Below are 20,274 nucleotides of genomic sequence, written 5' to 3'. Positions count from 1 at the left end.
CATGCAGTCACCGCTACAGTGTCACTGCGCATGCAGTGACCACAAGATACATTGACTGCGCACGGACAAGGAGCCACAGGTCACAGCGCGTGCGCACTGAAGCTGGTAATCACACAGCCTCAGTGCGCACGCGCCGGACCAAGCAGCCAGACGTGTCCAAATGCGCATGCGCCCCTCAAACCAAGTGCTTGCCAGGAGCGAGCAGTATTCAAATGTCATGAGCGGCGCCAGCACTGACTGAACGTGGCGACCGCCCATGACTGAATGTGAGAATCACTCCCCTATGACTGAATAGGAGCAGGTAGGACAAAGTGTATATAAAGTTATAAAATTATACTATCACCGATTTTCATGAAAACAGCTCGTTAGTGACGCACACTGCATGACTAAACGCTATGGGGGCAGTGTACATAGCAACTAGGGCATGACAGGTTCCCTTTAAAGGACCAATGAACAAAATGCATGAAATGGCTCACTTGTCTGACAAGTTGTTTCTTCTTGTCTTCACTCTGCTCATCACGTCCTTGCAAATCCCTGTCAAACTGTGCCTTCATAGCTTGCAGGTTTACTTCCAGGCGCAACTTTGCATCCTCGGTGGCTTGTAATTCATCTTCAAGTTCTTCCAACTGAGTCTTCATTTCTTCTACTTGTTGTTCCAATGCCCTCTTAGACTTTTCCAATTCATGAACCTGTGCAAAGAAAACCAAGAAAAAAAACAAAAACACCCACATTATGTAGACAAAACTCCAAAGAGAAACATGCTTCCCTGCAAACTGCAAAGTAGGTGGATTCTTAGATAAAAACATGTTATGTTATATACACAGTATACGGCCCTACGTGCATGGATGCAATTTAAAATACAAAATACAAATGTAGGTGCAAACTTGAATGGTTGCATCACAAAAAGTCACACGCTATCCTTACATCTTCATCTAGTTTGGATGGGTTATATGCTTAAAAGGGATGATCTCAACTTAAGTCTCTTCATTTAAGGTTTTATTTTTATTTTTTAAAAGTTTTATAGTGTACTGCTGGTTGCCTAGGTTGGTGGTCACCTTTGTGGTGTTAAAGGTGGATAACTTACTAGGCAAGGGATGCACGATTTAGAGCTGGCAATATAATATAGGACATTAGATTTTTTTTGGTTTAAGGTTCTTTAATTTTTTTTTTTTTTCACATTTCTTACTTTTTGCAATTTACTTACTAGACAATTGGTATTGAATTTTTTTCTTTCCCTGCTCTACCCATATAACAGGTTAAGTACATATTACATACATTAGTTGTGAGATCATGATTACTGAGTATATTTTCCAGTTCAAACTGTCCTTTTATATCATACTGTGACTATTTGGAACCACTTTGTTGTGGAGTGTTCCTCTACACAATCCACTTGCACCCCCCTTACACATCATGTATTACAAGCATTTCCTTTGGAAATGTATAGGATATATGTATTCTTCGTTCTAAGATTGTGTCTCAATCATTGATATTGAATATAAGGTTCTATATAGGTTGGCTCGCTTTTCGCTTATGGAGATTTATATCCACTTGTCGGTTAAATGCATTAATATTTTTTTAATCTTAATTTGTTTTATTAAACAATCTTATAAACAATTACACTTGGTAATAGAAAACATCCAGAGACACCACATCAACAGAGATCTACATCTCTTACAGCAATGAGAACACATTAAAATAAACTGGTCAGATGAGTGGTCTTCTGGATCTATGCATACGAGTCCAATATAAATAAAAGAAAAAAGGGCATTTACCTAATTAGGTAAAACTTTGAACCCTCAACCACAACTTAATCAAACTTGTGCTGTCTTTATCCTTTCCATGCTCAAATTGACTCATCATCTATATCTATCTATCTATCTATCTATGGACCTACAGTACAGACCAAAAGTTTGGACACATCTCATTTAAAGATTTTTCTGTATTTTCATGACTATGAAAATTGTACATTCACACTGAAGGCATCAAAACTATGAATTAACACATGTGGAATTATATACTTAAAAAAGTGTGAAACAACTGAAAATATGTCTTATATTCTAGGTTCTTCAAAGTAGCCACCTTTTGCTTTGATGACTGCTTTGCACACTCTTGGCATTCTCTTGATGAGCTTCAAGAGGTAGTCACCGGAAATGGTCTTCCAACAATATTGGAGTTCCCAGAGATGCTTAGAACTTGTTGGCCCTTTTGCCTTCACTCTGCGGTCCAGCTCACCCCAAACCATCTCAATTGGGTTCAGGTCTGGTGACTGGAGGCCAGGTCATCTGGCGTAGCACCCCATCACTCTCCTTCTTGGGTCAAATAGCCCTTACACAGCCTGGAGGTGTGTTTGGGGTCATTGTCCTGTTGAAAAATAAATGGTCCAACTAAACGCAAACCGGATGGAATAGCATGCCGCTGCAAGATGCTGTGGTAGCCATGCTGGTTCAGTATGCCTTCAAATTTGAATAAATCCCAAACAGTGTCACCAGCAAAGCACCCCAACACCATCACACCTCCTCCTCCATACTTCACGGTGGGAACCAGGCATGTAGAGTCCATCCGTTCACCTTTTCTGCGTCGCACAAAGACACGGTGGTTGGAACCAAAGATCTCAAATTTGGACTCCTCAGACCAAAGCACAGATTTCCACTGGTCTAATGTCCACTCCTTGTGTTCTTTAGCCCAAACAAGTCTCTTCTGCTTGTTGCCTGTCCTTAGCAGCTATTTTACCATGAAGGCCTGCTGCACAAAGTCTCCTCAGTTGTTGAAGAGATGTGTCTGCTGCTAGAACTCTGTGTGGCATTGACCTGGTCTCTAATCTGAGCTGCTGTTAACCTGCGATTTCTGAGGCTGGTGACTCGGATAAACTTATCCTCAGAAGCAGAGGTGACTCTTGGTCTTCCTTTCCTGGGGCGGTAATCATGTGAGCCAGTTTCTATGTAGCGCTTGATGGTTTTTGAAACTGCACTTGGGGACACTTTCAAAGTTTGCCCAATTTTTCAGACTGACTGATATTCATTTCTTAAAGTAATGATGGCCACTTGTTTTTCTTTACTTAGAGGAGTATTATGGCAAGAAAAAAGCAGCCAACAGTCTATTCAGTAGGACTATCAGCTCTGTATCCACCAGATTTCTGCACAACACAGCCTAAATGGGGTTGGGACCATCAGTTATGTGCCCACGATGCAGAAATGCTCAGGATTTTTTCCTGAGCGTTTCTGCATCTCCCTGGCAGAAAAAAAACATGCGGATTGTACATGTGGAAATGAAGCGTTCTTGACTTGCATTTCCGCATGCGGGTTGACAAGCGCTTTCCAAGCGATTTTAGCATCACTTGGAAAGTGCTTGACAACTCTGTCACACTATATAAATCCATGCAAACAGCATGGATTTATATAGTGTGACCCGAGAGAATGTCAAAAAATAAACCTATACTTACCTTCCGATGGCAACTGCAGTCTTGCTGAGCTCCTGTGCTGGCAGCCGGCAGATCGCGGTACGCTGTACTGAAGGACCTGCCGTCACATGACTGACGTCACCGCAGGTCCTTCAGTTCTGCGCGATCTGTAGGCAAGCACAGGGAAGGAGTCTGGGGGCCGTCGGAAGGTGAATATAATATTTATTCTTTTTTACAGCTTTTAGGGTACCTGGGTGTGGAGGAGAGTCTCCTGTCCTCCACACCCGGGTACCATCATCCGCACATTAGAACGCGCCAATTACGCAAGTACAGATGCAGTCTTGCGGAATTGGCACGTTCTATGCAAGTCAATGGCGGCGAAAACGCAGCACTTCCGCAAAATAATTGGTAGTGCTGCGTTTTTTTCCGCAATGATAATCCGCAGCGGAGATTTCCGCAGCATGTTCACAGCACATGCTGATTATCACTGGGGGACATGGCAGGCCTTCTACCATGCGTTTAAGCTGCTGCAGAAACGCTTAAAAAACGCATAATGGGCACACAGCCTTATAAGGCAAGAAATCCCACTTATTAAACCTGACCGGGCACACCTGTGAAGTGAAAAACATTTCCGGTGACTACCTCTTGAAGCTCATCAAGAGAATGCCAAGAGTGTGCAAAGCAGTCAAAGCAAAAGGTGGCTACTTTGAAGAACCTTGAATAAGACATATTTTCAGTTGTTTCACACTTTTTTGTTAAGTATATAATTCCACATGTGTTAATTCATAGTTTTGATGCTTTCAGTGTGAATGTACAATTTTCATAGTCATGAAAATACAGAAAAATCTTTAAATGAGAAGGTGTGTCCAAACTTTTGGTCTGTACTGTACATGCCTGACCCTATAAGCAACATTTGTCACTTATAACCTATGGTTTTCTATTTGTTCTCACATCCATTTCAGATTTACTCTCCCAGCTAAGATCCTTTGACTAAGTAGAGACTGTAAGACACGAAGAATTACAATAGTCCCATATTTTGGAGAATTTTAACGGACAACCTCTATTCTATCTTTTTGAATGGGATGATTGAGTTAACCAAGATCGCAATGTTGGCTGTGAATTGCCCATCCATCTCAATGCCAACAATTTCCTGGCCAAACATAAGGTTTCTCAAGAAAATCTTAATATAGTGATCCCAGGCATCATCCTCCACTACACCAAAAAAGGCAAATCAAAGGTTCACATGGAATTGGGATGGATATTAAAGATGATAATAAAGATGTTACCTCCTGCCAGAAGGACCTAGTAATTGAGCAGTTCCAAATTAAATGAACAAAGTCCGCATCTATGGCATGACATCATAAACATTCTGAATTAGAGGAACGCCCCATTTGATATAGTCTGAGGGGTGTGAGGTATGACTGATGAATATATAGCTGTATCAACTTATTATTGGCGGAGGGGGGAGACAAAAGGACGGGGACTCCAAAACTCCCTCCCATTCCTCCTTCCCCCTCATATTCAGAATCAGAAGTCTTTACTTATTTTTAGCTGGCAAGCATGTATAAGAGCTGGATATAAGACCTTGTGGACCTTGAGATTTAAGTATTTCTATTAAGGGAATTGAGGAAATAGTTTGATTTGTTTCTAAATTTTGTAGGTGAAATCAGAGCCCAGTTGCAAGTTGGATGTACCTAAAGAATTGAGATCTTGGAATTTTGAATTTATTTTGCACCTGTTCAAATGACATCAGTATAGACCTTTCAGAAATGTCTCTTAACAAATAGACCCCACTAGCCATCCAAAAGGAGGCAGATGGATGTTCCACTAATGTTGCAAAATACGGATTCCCCCATATAGGCATTTCAGCTATAACATGTGTAAAGTCAATCCTTTTCTTTGCCTGTTTTCATACCGTTCTCGCCAATCTATGTAGGGGTAACATCTTAATCCCAGTAGATCTATTCAATTCTAGAAAACCCAGTAAACAACCAGTGCCTAAAACGTGTGCTAAATGGTTCTCAGAATTCGGTAACTGGGAGTCAGGCATCCAGCTACGGATTGCTTTTAGTTCACCTGCTAATACAGATGGAAGTCAGGCAGAGCTGCTCCTCCCATATCTTTAGGCCTCTGAAGGGTAGATAACCTGAGTTTAGGTCTGAAATTCCCCCAAATAAATGTGGACATCAAAGAGTTAAGAGATGTGAAGAATTTTTTAGGGACCGGTACTGCACTATTTTGTAATATATAGTTACATTTAGGGAGTAAGATCTTAATTAAGTTTATCCTTCCAGACACAGATAGCGGTAATTTCCCCCACAAAGAAAATTTACATTTAGCGTATTTTAATAAAGGGAGAATATTACTCGAGAGGTCATCTCTATCATTTCTAACCATCATAATTCCCAAGTATTTGAAACATGACACTACAGGTAAAATATAACGTTTCCAAATCAGCATTCGGAGTGGGCGACAAAGACATAAGAGAAGACTTATCCCAAGTGATAAAGAGACCCGACTATTCACTAAACTTATCAATAGTAGATATAACATATGGAAGAGTATCTTTAACCTTGTCCATAATAATCATGTCATCTGCATATAAACCAATTTTATCAGTTCTGTCTGCAATTGTAATTCACCCGATATCCTCAGATGATCGTATTCTTATTGCTAATGCTTCAGTTGCCAGAGCTAATAGAGCAGTGGAGAAAGGGCATCCTTGGAGTTCCCCCTTTCCAATGAAAAAGATGGAGGATATTTTTTTTATCATTATCTTAGCTTTGGGAGCCATGTACAATATTTGAATCCAGGCCCGAAATTTAGGGCCAAAAATCAAATTTCTCTAGGCAAGCAAATAACGGCCACTCCAGTGAGTCAAAAGCCTTGGCCGCATCCAATGAAGCCAAGGCCCAGTCATTTCCCGGTACCAGAGAGCTATATTGAGCTATTGATTGTACCCTTCTGATGCTAATAGAAGTGTTTTTTCCAGGCATAAAGCATGCTTGGTCCGAATGGAGAATAGATAATATCACCTTATTAAGTCTCATGGCTAGAATTTTTGTAAGAATTTTGTAATCCACGTTTAAATAGTGAAATAGGGCGATATGATCTACATTCCAGAGGATCTTTTCTCTCCTTTTTTATGACAATATTATCATAAAAGGATTCAGGCAAGGAACCACTTTGCACCGCCCCTGAGAAAGTCTCTAAAAGGTGAGGCATCAAGACCTTCTGGTATCTATGGTAGAGTTCTAGTGGTAGGCCATCAGGTCCCAGAGCTTTACCCAAAGCCATATCTGCAAGGGTTGCATTTATTTCCTTTTGAGTAATATTTGCATCTAAAAAGGATTGTTGTGTAACACTTAGTTTGGGAAATTCACGATCTGCTAAATAAGTGAGACATTCTAATTTATTATGGGCACTTTGGGATTTATATAATGATTTATAAAAGTTATGAAAGCTACTTAGAAAATCTTCTGCCGATGTAACCGTCTGACCCCCTAATGTTCGAATCCTAAGAATAGCACTAGAGTCTTTATGTCTGCGGACCATACAGGCCAACAACTTACTTGATTGGCTCCCCAGTTCAAAATATGATTGTCTAGTAAGGAATAATTTACGTTTAGATTTGGTGTTAACGTTTTGTGTATATAATCTATATGAGTGTAGCAAGTTCACTCTATTCTCAATAGACAGATCTGAAACATAAGTCTGTTCAGTTTCCTTTAACCTATGTTCAAACCATCATCCTGTGAAGTCGTTCTCTTGATGTATGAAATAGTGGAGGAGAGGAATCCTCTAAGGTATGCCTTCAGTGTATCCCAAAAAATTGTAATGTTCCTTGGCAACGGATGTACTTCCACGAAACAGTCTATTTGATCCGGTATTCTATCATTAGGACTAGTGATGAGCTAGCACTAAAATGCTCGGGTACTATTTGCTCGGGTCGAGCACAGTGGAATACTCGGGTGCTTGACCCGAGCAACAAGCCCAATGTAAGTCTATGGGAAACTCGAGCATTTTTTTGGCGGTCCCCCCCGGCGGTCTGCAGAAGATCAAAAATTGGCCAAATCGATGGGAACAGTGCTCAATTAAACGTCAGGCAGCCAGAATATATAGGCAGACAGGCAGGCAGGGTATTTAGGAGGGTGCATGAAAAACATAGCAGGGTACTCAGAACACACTAGCGCCCTCCAATTTTCATGCACCAGTCTCTTTAAAAAAAAGCCGGCCGGCAATTCATCAGCAGCATACACCTGACAATTTATCTGACAATTTAGAACAGAAAGAATAGAGCATCACAAAGATTAGATAGATATTATATATGTGACTGACATGTTTAAGTACAGTGAGTGTTGATTACTGTACTTGTCATTTAGTGTTAAAATAAAGGATTTATTAAAAAAAATTGGCATGGGGTTCCCCATAATTTTAGTCTCTAGCGGAGGTTAAGCAGATGGCTGGGGCAGATGTTTGAAGCTTGGGAAGGGGGTAATACCCATGGAGCTTCCCAGGCTACTAATATCAGCCCCCAGCTGAATACCTAGCCTTTACCAACTATTAAAATGGGGGACCCCCCCAAAAAAATGACGTGGGGTCCCCCCTATTTTAATAGCTAGCAAAGGCTAGGCAGACAGCTGGGGGCTGATATTAATAGCTCAGGAAAGGTGCCATGAATATTGGCCCCCTCCCAGGCTAGAAACACCAGCCGTCAGCCACCCCAGAAATGGCGCATCCATAGGATGTGCCAATTCTGGCACTTGGCCTCGCTCTTCCCACTGCCCTGTAGCTGTGGCAGTGGGGTAATAGGGCTGGGGTTGATGTCAGGTTATAATGCCAGCTGACATCAAGCCCAGGTTAGTAATGGAGAGGAGTCTATAAGACACCCCATTACTAACCCCATAGTGAAAGTAAAAAAAAAAAAAAAACACAAACATCCAGAATAAAATCCTTTAACTGAAATAAAGACACAATACTTTAATGTTCTAATTGAAACTCTACTTACCATATCGCCCATTCCAGCTGAAGCCAACCATCTCCTGCAATAAAAGTAAAATAAACCAACCTCATCCTTACCTTTCCATGGTTCCCAGGACAGCTTCAGCTCTGCTACATTGACAGGCTGGATCGCAGCAGAATGCTGCCATCCAGCTTGCCATGCCGCAGACACTGAGAAGCTCCTCAGTGTCTGGCTGTGACGGCATCCAGATGAGCAGAGTTCATGTCCAATGAACTCTGCTCACCTCATGCACATCACGTCACTGACAGCTTGGGAGAATTCTCCTGCTCAAGCGGTGCCGGCAAATGACATCACCGCTGGAGCAGGAGAATTCTCCCACCCTGGGATGGCATTGAGACGGCAGGCTGGATGGTAGCAGAACACTGTCATCCAGCTCGTCATCCTTCAGAGACATTGCCTGTGCTCCGCAGTGTCTCTGAAGGATGGCATGCTGGATGACAGCGTTCTGCTACCATCCAGCCTGCAGTCTCAATGCCATCCCAGCGTGGGAGAATTCTCCTGCTCAAGCGGTGACGTCATTTGCCGGCACAGCTTGAGCAGAAGAATTCTCCCACGCTGTCAGTGACGTGCATGAGGTGAGCAGAGTTCATTGGACATGAACTCTGCTCATCTGGATGCAGTCACAGCCAGACACTGAGGAGCTTCTCAGTGACTGCGGCATGGCAAGCTGGGTGGCAGCGTTATGCTGCGATCCAGCCTGTCAATGTAGCAGAGCTGAAGCAATCCTGGGAACCATGGGAAGGTAAGGATGAGGTTGGTTTATTATTTTACTTTTATTGCAGGAGATCGTTGGCTTCAGCTGGAATGGGCGATATGGTAAGTAGAGTTTCATTTAGAACATTAAAGTATTGTGTCTTTATTTCAATTAAAGGATTTTATTCTGGATGTTGGTGTTTTCTTTTTTTTTTAACTTTGACTATGGGGTTAGTAATGGGGGTGTCTTATAGATGCCTCTCCATTACTAACCTGGGCTTGATGTCAGCTGGCATTATAAGCCAACATCAACCCCAGCCCTATTACCCCACTGCCACTGCTACAGGGCAGTGAGAAGAGCGAGGCCAAGTGCCAGAATTGGCACATCCTATGGATGCGCCATTTCTGGGGTGGCTGATGGCTGGGGTTTCTAGCCTGGGAGGGGGGCAATATTCATGGCACCCTTCCTGGACTATTAATATCAGCCCCCAGCTGTCTGCCTAGCCTTTGCTAGCTATTAAAATAGGGGGGACCCCACGTCTCTTTTTTTTGGGGGTCCCCCATTTTAATAGCTAGTAAAGGCTAGGTATTCAGCTGGGGGTTGATATTAGTAGCATGGGAAGCTCCGTGGGTATTACCCCCTTCCCAGGCTTCAAACATCTGCCCCAGCCGTCTGCTTAACCTGCGCTAGAGACTAAAATTATGGGGAACCCCACGCCAATTTTTATTTTTTTTATTTTTTAATAAATCCTTTATTTTAACACTAAATGACAAGTACAGTAACCAACACGGTCACTGTACTTATTATATATGTGACTGACATGTTTCTATCTAATCTATGTGTGATGCTCTATTCTTTCTGTTCTAAATTGTCGGGTACCGGTGTATGCCGCTGCTGAATTGCCGGCTATTCATGTTTCACTGTGAGCACTGTTCCCATCGATTTGGGCAATCACTGTAATGCCACAACCACCATGGCTGTGGCATTACAGTAAGTGGCAGACAATCCCTGCATGATTGGTGCTCTAAATAGCACCAAACATGCAGGACGGGGACCCGAGCTCCCGCCCGAGCATCGCGCAAGTACTCGGCGAGCTCCGAGCAGTGGCGAGCATGCTCGCTCATCACCAATTAAGACCTATTAATTTTAACCAAAAAGGATTAAGTTTCCATGTGGATCTGTCTCGTACCTGGTCAAATTTAAGTGTTCGTATCACCAGACTGATCTGAGATCCCTCTTACCCCATGCTTTATACTATCTACCCAGGTTGCCGTATTACTACAAGTGAAAATATAATCTAACCGTGATAACGTAGATTTTGTTGAGGAATAACATGTGTATTCTTTAGTTCCAGCGTGATGTAATCTCCACAAGTCTGTCCAACAAATACTCTCCATATAGGTTGAAAACAAATTAGAAGATGGTGTTATTGTCGCTCTGGTGTGGTCACCTATTCTCAATTGAAATTTTTGCCCATAATCAGGTTAAAATCCCCCATACACAAGACCTGAGCATCCGGGTGGTTTAGTGCAAAGCTTACTGCCTTTTAGACAACTGTTAGATTAGCAGGGGGTGCGTTATATATACACACAGTATTACGTACTGTCTGGAGTCAATAATAGCATTTATAAAAACAAATCTTCCCTCTGAATCTCTGCGGGCCTCCCTAACCTCCCAACTAATGGGCCTTGTGGATTAAAAGCGAAACTCCTCTTGAATAGCTTGTATGGTAAGAGTGTATTGCCCATTGCACCCAGGGTTTATTTAGCCACCTAGCTGAATCTCTAGTGAGGTGTGTTTCGACTAAAGCAAGGCTATGTGGCTGGTAATTTTTGATTTGCGAGAATACTTTAACCCTCTTAGGGGATTTAAGGCCTCTTATATTCCATGTCATACATTTCAGTTACGACGCCATTTACCATGGGAATAAATATGAGGGGTAGAAACAAGTGGCCATTACACCATTACTGCTCATTCATTATTTCCCACTTGACATATCCAACCATTTCCACCCATTTTACATATTGATAGGGCTCACCAGGTTGATCCATTGCCCCCATGGGTCCCAACAGATTATATTGCATGGAAACAAAGCAAAAAAGATTAAGCATTTTGACAGCATTCAACTTATAAACAACCCTAAACACAACCAAAACAAGAAGTGAACTTAACCTTTTCTTAGGACGCTTCCTTTCAGGGAATGTCATCACTGATCCCGGTGTGAGGTATTATGTGGTCTTTGACGATGCAAAGTCTGAACTCCCGCACATGTAAAAAGGTGCGTCAAACCACACCAAACCCAATATTCAATATAGGAACGGCGGCACAAAGGGTGACTTTTCCAGGCTCTGGGTGCAATTGGAGCCACTCCAACACCTCCTCAAGGGTAGCAAAGAAATTAGTATTTCCAGAAACAATTCGGAGACCAGCAGGATAAGCCATTGCATAGATAATCCATTTGTCTCTTTATATCCATAAACTGGGCTCTGTTTTTGTAATTCCACAGAAAAATCAGGAAAAATAGAAATTGTAGAATTGTTATATTTGATAGAACCTTTTTGTCTTGCCAATCTCAGGGCTGTATCTCTGTCCTCAGTATTCAACAGTCTAACAAGAAGAGGTCTAGGAGGGGCCCCGGGGGGGGGGGGGTTGGCTGGAACTTTATGGGGTCTCTCCACAGCAAAGACCGGGGAGTATTCATCTCCGAGGGTAGATTTAAGACAATTTTCTACATAGATTTCAGGTTGCTGTCCGTCTGTTCTGGTAGACTAATAATTCGTATATTGTTCCTTCGCATTCGATTTTCTAGGTCATCGGCTTTTTGGCGCCAGGCGTTTATGGAGCCAGCCACTTTGGTCAACTTGTTAACAATAGGCGACAGTTTATCTTCCAGTTCTGATACCCTTGTCTCAGCCTCAGTGACACATTTCTTCATGGTTTGCATGTCTTGGCGGAGTAGGCCCACATCTAAATGAACCTCCTCTCTCTTACCGGTCAGGGAGTTCTTGCAAGTGGATATAGCTTCTAAGAGATGGTCAGCAACTTGCTTCAAAGTCATTTCTTAGTGTTCCTCCCCCTCATCAGATACGTGACTCTTACGTTGATCTGTTTTGTTTGACAAGGATGCTGGCCCCTTCCTCAATCGAGAGGTTTCCTGGGGGGCTCCTCTGGCAAAGTCTTTCAATTTATCTGCTATACTAGAATTTTTCCCTCGGCTCATTTTGTAACGGTATAGGCAGGGTATATTCTATAATATTTACTCCAGTGATATATTATGCAGCGTTATTATGTAAAGGTCAGTGGCTGGACAATGCTGCCACCTGGTGTCTTTACTGCAGTAGTGCACCAGTAATATCTTTTATAAATTATATGCCAGTTTCAGTAGAAAACATGTTATTTCCAATAATAAAAGTTGGAGGAAATGGTTACTTCTGGGTGCTTTGTATATTTCAGTCACTCTGTCTCCCATACATGGATGCAGGGGACTAGATATAGGCTGAATGTCTCATGCCCCAGGGCTTCCACTTCCCCTTGCAGAGTTAGGATGTGGCCGCTGAGTTTCCCTCCTCAGATTATTCCAATGGCCTCTTGACAGGCCGCGGGACCAGGTTGTCCGGTACACTCACGGCTACACCTTCGCTCCTCAGGCCTTTCACAGGGAGACCAACTTCCAGCGTGCATCTTCAGCGGCGCCTGTGTGCTGTGCCACGAGCAGAGCCCTCAAGATGGCCACCGCTCCTCAGAGTTTACTCTGTCGGGGTCCGCAGAGTGCGTCGCACCGGAGCCCTCTCTGTAGCAGCTCCTCAGAAGCCCAGCCGCTCCCAGCTTCTCCGGAGCTGTGCTGCAGGGCACAGAAGTGAAGTTCAGGGTCCGGCGAGTACAGGATTATAAGCGGGATCTCAGACCTCCTGCGTCCTCCCAGCTCCTCAGCATTGCCACGCCCCCCTAAATGCATTCATATTTTGATTATATGTACATTTATTTTAGGACATCAATCATCGAGTCATTGATAGTCTGTTTAATTTAGGATTCACAAAATATATTTATCCTCATAGGGATGTAGTATATTTAGAAATGTCCTTTTTGAACTATCCCTTGTGCATTTAACCTTTCCATTTCCTTGTTGCGGCTATATATAGGTGATATCTTATAACATCATGGGTATAGTTTTTTAATCCTTTTTCTTGAGGTATTGTGGAATATCAGATACATTCACTTTATTTATGCTTGTAGATAAATGTTTCTGACGTTTGTGATGGGCTAAGAATAGGTTCTTATGATCAGGATCCGAACATCCGCACCACTTTAGCCCTCATTATGCAAGTGAGTGGATATGCTATTTTCCTACATGCGGATTTTCCTCATTGATGCAAGCCTGTGGGAAAAATCCACATGCGTATACTTAAAGAGAAATTTACATGCTGTGGATCTGAAAGACGCGCCGCATGTCAGTTTCCCGGTGATCCACAGGTGCACAGAGATAAACAGTGGACATGGGAATTTTAGAAATCCCATCCACTATTCTGTAACATCTGGCCGTTGCGGTTTTCACGCTGCATGAATACCCAGCTTCAAACTCGCAGCAATTCCTGAATGTGGAAACATAACCCAAGGCACCTGCCATCTAGTGCACCCGATAGATTTACGCTTATATATAAAAGGGTTTCTGATTTGGTGAATGCACCACTATGGGCTATGAGACCTGCCATCTAGTGCACCTGATAGATTTTGTTGCAAATGCGCTTTGGTGCAATTATACATTTCTTGTACACATGGCAAGTATTAAATTGAGCCACTGACATTTTATTATAGCTGGGTCTTCTAGGATGTACTTGCCTTTATATTGATATACTAAATTAAAGCATGGTTTATCTTTTGACTTGCTTCAAATTTCATTCACTAAAAGCATCCTTCTTGTAAAGAATCTCCATGTGGAAGCATTACAAGATCTGGGCAAACTTACTTTGTCCTTAGTTGGTTGCAACCTCTACAGCAAATGTGCATTGTACAGTACAGACCAAAAGTTTGGACACACCTTCTCATTTAAAGAAATTTCTGTATTTTCATGACTATGAAAATTGTACATTCACACTGAAGGCATCAAAACTATGAATTAACACATGTGGAATTATATACTTAACAAAAAAGTGTGAAACAACTGAAAATATGTCTTATATTCTAGGTTCTTCAAAGTAACCACCTATTGCTTTGATGACTGCTTTGCACACTCTTGGCACTCTCTTGATGAGCTTCAAGAGGTAGTCACCGGAACTGGTCTTCCAACAATCCTGAAGGAGTTCCCAGAGATGCTTAGCACTTGTTGGCCCTTTTGCCTTCACTCTGCGGTCCAGCTCACCCCAAACCATCTCGATTGGGTTCAGGTCTGGTGACTGTGGAGGCCAGGTCATCTGGCGTAGCACCCCATCACTCTCCTACTTGGTCAAATAGCCCTTACACAGCCTGGAGGTGTGTTTGGGGTCATTGTCCTGTTGAAAAATAAATGATGGTCCAACTAAACGCAAACCGGATGGAATAGCATGCCGCTGCAAGATGCTGTGATAGCCATGCTGGTTCAGTATGACTGCTTTGCACACTCTTGGCACTCTCTTGATGAGCTTCAAGAGGTAGTCACCGGAAATGGTTTTCACTTCACAGGTGTGCCCTGTCAGGTTTAATAAGTGAGATTTCTTGCCTTATAAATAGGGTTGGGACCATCAGTTGTGTTGTGCTGAAGTCTGGTGGATACACAGCTGATAGTCCTACTGAATAGACTGTTAGAATTTGTATTATGGCAAGAAAAAAGCAGCTAAGTAAAGAAAAAGGAGTGGCCATCATTACTTTAAGAGATGAAGGTCAGTCAGTTCGAAAAATTGGGCAAACTTTGAAAGTGTCCCCAAGTGCAGTTGCAAAGACCATCAAGCGCTACAAAGAAACTGGCTCACATGAGGACCACCCCAGGAAAGGAAGACCAAGAGTCACCTCTGCTTCTGAGGATAAGTTTATCAGAGTCACCAGCCTTAGAAATCGCAGGTTAACAGCAGCTCAGATTAGAGACCAGGTCAATGCCACACAGAGTTCTAGCAGCAGATACATCTCTACAACAACTGTTAAGAGGAGACTTTGTGCAGCAGGCCTTCACGGTAAAATAGCTGATAGGAAACCACTGCTAAGGACAGGCAACAAGCAGAAGAGACTTGTTTGGGCTAAAGAACACAAGGAGTGGACATTAGACCAGTGGAAATCTGTGCTTTGGTCTGATGAGTCCAAATTTGAGATCTTTGGTTCCAACCACCTTGTCTTTGTGCGACGCAGAAAAGGTGAACGGATGGACTCTACATGCCTGGTTCCCATCGTGAAGCATGGAGGAGGAGGTGTGATGGTGTGGGGGTGCTTTGCTGGTGACACTGTTGGGGATTTATTCAAAATTGAAGGCATACTGAACCAGCATGGCTACCACAGCATCTTGCAGCGGCATGCTATTCCATCCGGTTTGTGTTTAGTTGGACCATCATTTATTTTTCAACAGGACAATGACCCCAAACACACCTCCAGGCTGTGTAAGGGCTATTTGACCCAGAAGGTGAGTGATGGGGTGCTGCTACGCCAGATGACCTGGCCTCCACAGTCACCAGACCTGAACCCAATCGAGATGGTTTGGGGTGAGCTGGACCGCAGAGTGAAGGCAAGAGGGCCAACAAGTGCTAAGCATCTCTGGGAACTCCTTCAAGATTGTTGGAAGACCATTTCCGGTGACTACCTCTTGAAGCTCATCAAGAGAATGCCAAGAGTGTGCAAAGCAGTCATCAAAGCAAAAAGGTGGCTACTTTGAAGAACCTAGAATATAAGACATATTTTCAGTTGTTTCACACTTTTTTGTTAAGTATATAATTCCACATGTGTTAATCCATAGTTTTGATGCCTTCAGTGTGAAAGTACAATTTTCATAGTCATGAAAATACAGAAAAATCTTTAAATGAGAAGGTGTGTCCAAACTTTTGGTCTGTACTGTATATCTGATTGGTCAATGGATTTCAGATGACACCTTTTGTATTCCCCACCAGTAATTACTTTTCTCATTTAATGGATACTATAAAATTCTGGGACTTCTATGCATTCCCCCCTAAGGAAGCCGCTTGTTTGCAGCGGTACATGTGGGGCTTGTTTTCTCTGGCTTGCCTGCTATATTTCTTCTGTTCTCTGGATCCCATGCTGCTGAACCCTTAAATGATTGGTATATTTGTCAGATATTTAGGGATGATTCTCCCTCTCATAGGTACTAGGAATCACATATGGTTCCTGTGGATATTTAATATATATGCATAATATATTGAGCATATATGTCAAAAATATATATTTTTGATTAATATGGATTGGTGTGCTCATCACGTTTGTAATGCTCTTTCCCCGTGTTTTTTGGAAGCCAGAATGTGGCACAAGTGTGGCATTTCGTGCTTTCAAACGGCATGCGGAGTTCATTATGGAGTCATACCAAAAAACTTAAATATCTACTGTGAACCAGATAACATTCTGCTTTGTGCTTCATCTGTTTTAACTAGCATTAAGGTCCGCACAGTTGTGCTACATTATTCTCTGCTTCTGCCTTCACCAAGCAGTGCACAGTACCATCAAGCTCTGCTGTGAAGGCACAGCAGAGCAGAGCCAAGCACAGCTAGCATCAATTCGGTAAAGCCAAATATACCATGGCACATGGGAGGTTATAAGATGGTTTATTTTTATGTTCTTCTATATAAATGTATAGATTGGTACTTGCAGTTTAACATTGATGTGTTAGAGCGGATGCACTGCTGTTTCATAGTGCTTGTGCCTTCAATAGTTATTTCAATCTCTTGTGAAGACCGCAAAGTGGCACAGAGGTTTTGTACTGGATGCCGACTAACCGTACAATAAAGTAAAACTGTATGCGCCAATCTATACACTTCAATAGCAAAACAGAAAATGTGTAGTGTGCACGGGTATAAGGGAAGAGAAGCATTTGCTATAATTTAGTAAAACTGAATGCTGTTCAATAAATGTATATAGCAGGACATTCAATCATCCATATAGCATAAATCTATATATTGACATTAGAAACGTTATATTATATACATGTCAGCCGGCAAACAAAGCTCAGCTGTGCTGCGCTCTGCCTTTATAACAGACCTTGAAATAACGATTGTGAAGTTACAGCAGAGCAGAGAGTGGAGCGCAGCTGAGTGGTGTTAAATGCCATTTCTGCTTTTAGTGATAAATAGTCGTGCAAAAAAAACCAAACACATTTCAACACCTCACACAATGGATAATCAGTGTTGCAAACTTACATTCTTTCCAACATCATCCTTGGAGCTAACCAAGTCCTCCATTTCAGTGCGCAGCTGCTTGTTGTGTCTTTCTAACTCAGCCTTTAATTCTAGGGCCTCTTCTAAGGAGCGTGCCAAGGAGAGAGCTTTGGTCTCTTTTTCACGAGCCTCTGCTTCAGCACGGTCACGTTCTTCTGAATATTTAGCTGAAATGGTCTTCTCCTCACCAAGCAACTGAGATCAATCAAAAATATAAAGAGAAGTGCATTGTAATTACAGTACAGGTATTTTTCATTTCATTGAAATTGTGTTCAATATGTTACTACTCTAACTATTTGAACTATTCATGTGTATGGCAGGAGGGGTGCCGATTGTGAAGCACATTATCTCCTTGTAACAAAAAGTTAAAGGGAATCTGTCATGTTAATTAATGCCATTAGGTTGCAGAAATGGGGTTAATCTGAAGGTTAGTGTTCTGGTACTGTGCGGAGCTGGCACTGAGTGCCCAGCTGCTGGGATGAGATGAACTTTACCCCACGGCAGTGTTAAGCATGCAGTCAGGGATGGCACAGTCATTGCTCTGTGTATAGAGAGCGGTAGCTGTAACCGTGCCTCAGGCACTGACAGCCAGCCTCAATTCTGAGCTGCTGTCAGTGCCAAAGTTGCAGTTACAGCTCTCAACGCACAAAGTAGTGACAAACCGTCACAGCGCCACCCCTAACTGGAAGCTGAACGCTACCGGGGGTGAATAAAGTTTCTCTCATCCCAGCAGCATAGTTCAGTGTCAGAACACCATTAACTTGCAGATTAACCCCATATCTGTAGGTTAATAGTGTTATTTTATATGACCGGTTCCCTTTATATGTTCTTTGGTTTTGATACCTACATATATTTAAACTGGCAAGGTCAGGTGAGCCAAACACTGAACCTCAGCATAAGTGGACATCTGCGTAGGTGAAGAATGATGCAGATTCAACTCAAATAAAATCAAGTCCATTTTCAATTGCTTTTATTACCTGATCAAACTTTTTCTGTTTTTTCTCCAAGTTTAACACAATCTGGCGTTGGTGATCAAGATCCACACTAATATCTTCTAGCTCCTGCTGAAGTCTAGTTTTTGTCTTCTCAAGTTTGTCATAAGCAGCTGCTTTCTCTTCAAACCGTTGATTTACAGCTTCTAGTTCTTTCTGCAATTTTTTCTTTACTTCTTCAATAGAGTCCAATGATCCAATACTATCCTCCATTTTCTTTTTCATATCTGTCATCTAATAAACACAATTGGGGACATTTACAAATGGCATTTACACAATAGTAAATTGAACAAGAATTTAGTAACAATTTTTGTGCCACTTTTAAAAAGAAATTTGACAAGCACGCCACTTTTTGAAAAACATTATGAGCTGGCATACAGAATGCATGTACCTGTGGCTCACTGTTAGTGTATCTACCTTTCATACCATAGGTTTTGAGTCTTAACACTGAAAAGCCAAGAGCAAGAATTACATTTACCACAGGAGCTCGGGATCTGAAGAGAATGTCTTCCTCTGATATATTCCTGGAAAAATCACCTTAGCCCATACTTGCTCATTCTTCATGTGAAATTGAAAAAATAAAAACACACTGGCCTCAATTTAAAGCTTTTTCAACAGAATTCTAGAATAAAAAGCTTACAAAATTTATCAAGTTTTTGTGAAAAGAATTTGGTGCAAAAATCTTGCCACTTGGCATTATTTTATTTTTACACAAATCTGACAAAGCTGGGGTGGGACAGGGTCAGTGTCAAATTCATGACGAGTGGTGGGGTTCACTATGCCACAAATGTTACTCCACCCCCTGACTGGAGTAAAATCATGGCACATTGAGGTGCTTATAACTTTGCAACACACCTTGATTCATTAAAGGGAACCGTTCATTTGAAAAAACGCTTTTAACCTGCAGATGAGGTTAATTTGCAGGTGTTTGAAGCTGTGCGGCCACTGCACTGATGGTCCAGCTGCTTTCAGTCAGAGGCGCAGATTCAGTCACCTCTCAGCACATAGTGAGCAGCAGCTGAAACCACATCATGGCACTAACAGCCAGCTCAGCACTGATGCTCTGTAGAGCCAGCTGTTAGTGCCGGGATGTGGTTACAGCCACCGCTAATTATGTGCTGAGCGGTGACAAGCTGCGCTAGCCATACCTCTAATGGAAAGCCCTAGGTTGCCGGGAGGATTATAGTTAATTTCCTCCTGGCAGCAGGGCTTAGTGCAGAGGCCACACTGCTGCAGAACACTCATAACCCCATATCTGCAGGTTAATATTGTTTTTTTCACATAACAGTCTCCCTTTAACAGGCTTGCACCCCTTATTGAAATCTGTAGCATCCCATTCTACCCTGCTCTGTCAAGACCGCTGTGAAAAATGCTGGTCTTGATGAAATCAAGGCACTTGTGTTTACTTGGGCCATGATGTCAAACTCCTCATATAATGTGGACATGGGCACCTTCAGGTTTATGAATTGGTCTTATTTCACAATGCCATCCTTTGTTCTCTCTGCTTCTCATTTTATGAATTGCCAGATTCTAAAACAATTTGGACAAAGTAATAGGTGGCGTCACATTTGCTAGATTAGACTGTAAAAATGCACAGGTTATACGTGAGCCACTGCCATAAATTTGGCAATTTTTTTTTATCTTGTACAAGTTTGTACACTATTGAGTTTTAGCAAATCTCACCAACATTGTTACTTCAGCTGGGCTAAATTCACAGCAGCGATGGTATAGTCAATATAAAGAGTAGACGTGCTCAGACTAATGGGTGAACGTACACCAAGAAGTATGCTTTACATGTTTGTTAATGACAATCAGTCAACAGTCATCCTTTA

General features: G+C 42.2%; 1 protein-coding gene across 2 annotated transcripts in view; it reads right to left on the bottom strand.

The window, feature by feature from the left end:
• The window catches only part of MYH9 (myosin heavy chain 9), a 170,376-nt gene that overhangs the window by 19,969 nt on the left and 130,133 nt on the right, over positions 1–20,274 (bottom strand). For both annotated transcript variants that reach the window (XM_073644107.1, XM_073644108.1), the window contains exons 31-33: positions 18,428–18,676; positions 17,433–17,645; positions 477–689 (exon numbers count right to left, since the gene is read on the bottom strand). In XM_073644107.1, the coding sequence (XP_073500208.1) occupies positions 477–689; positions 17,433–17,645; positions 18,428–18,676 (675 nt within the window). The remainder of the gene's footprint in view (positions 1–476; positions 690–17,432; positions 17,646–18,427; positions 18,677–20,274) is intronic.

This window comes from Phyllobates terribilis, unplaced genomic scaffold (genome assembly GCF_046119375.1).
Source record: "Phyllobates terribilis strain yellow unplaced genomic scaffold, ASM4611937v1 Scaffold_8__6_contigs__length_399053987, whole genome shotgun sequence".
In the NCBI taxonomy this organism is placed as follows: Eukaryota; Metazoa; Chordata; class Amphibia; order Anura; family Dendrobatidae; genus Phyllobates; species Phyllobates terribilis.
The sequence above is the reverse complement of the archived record's forward strand: the minus strand, read 5'-3'. Positions and strand labels throughout refer to the sequence as shown.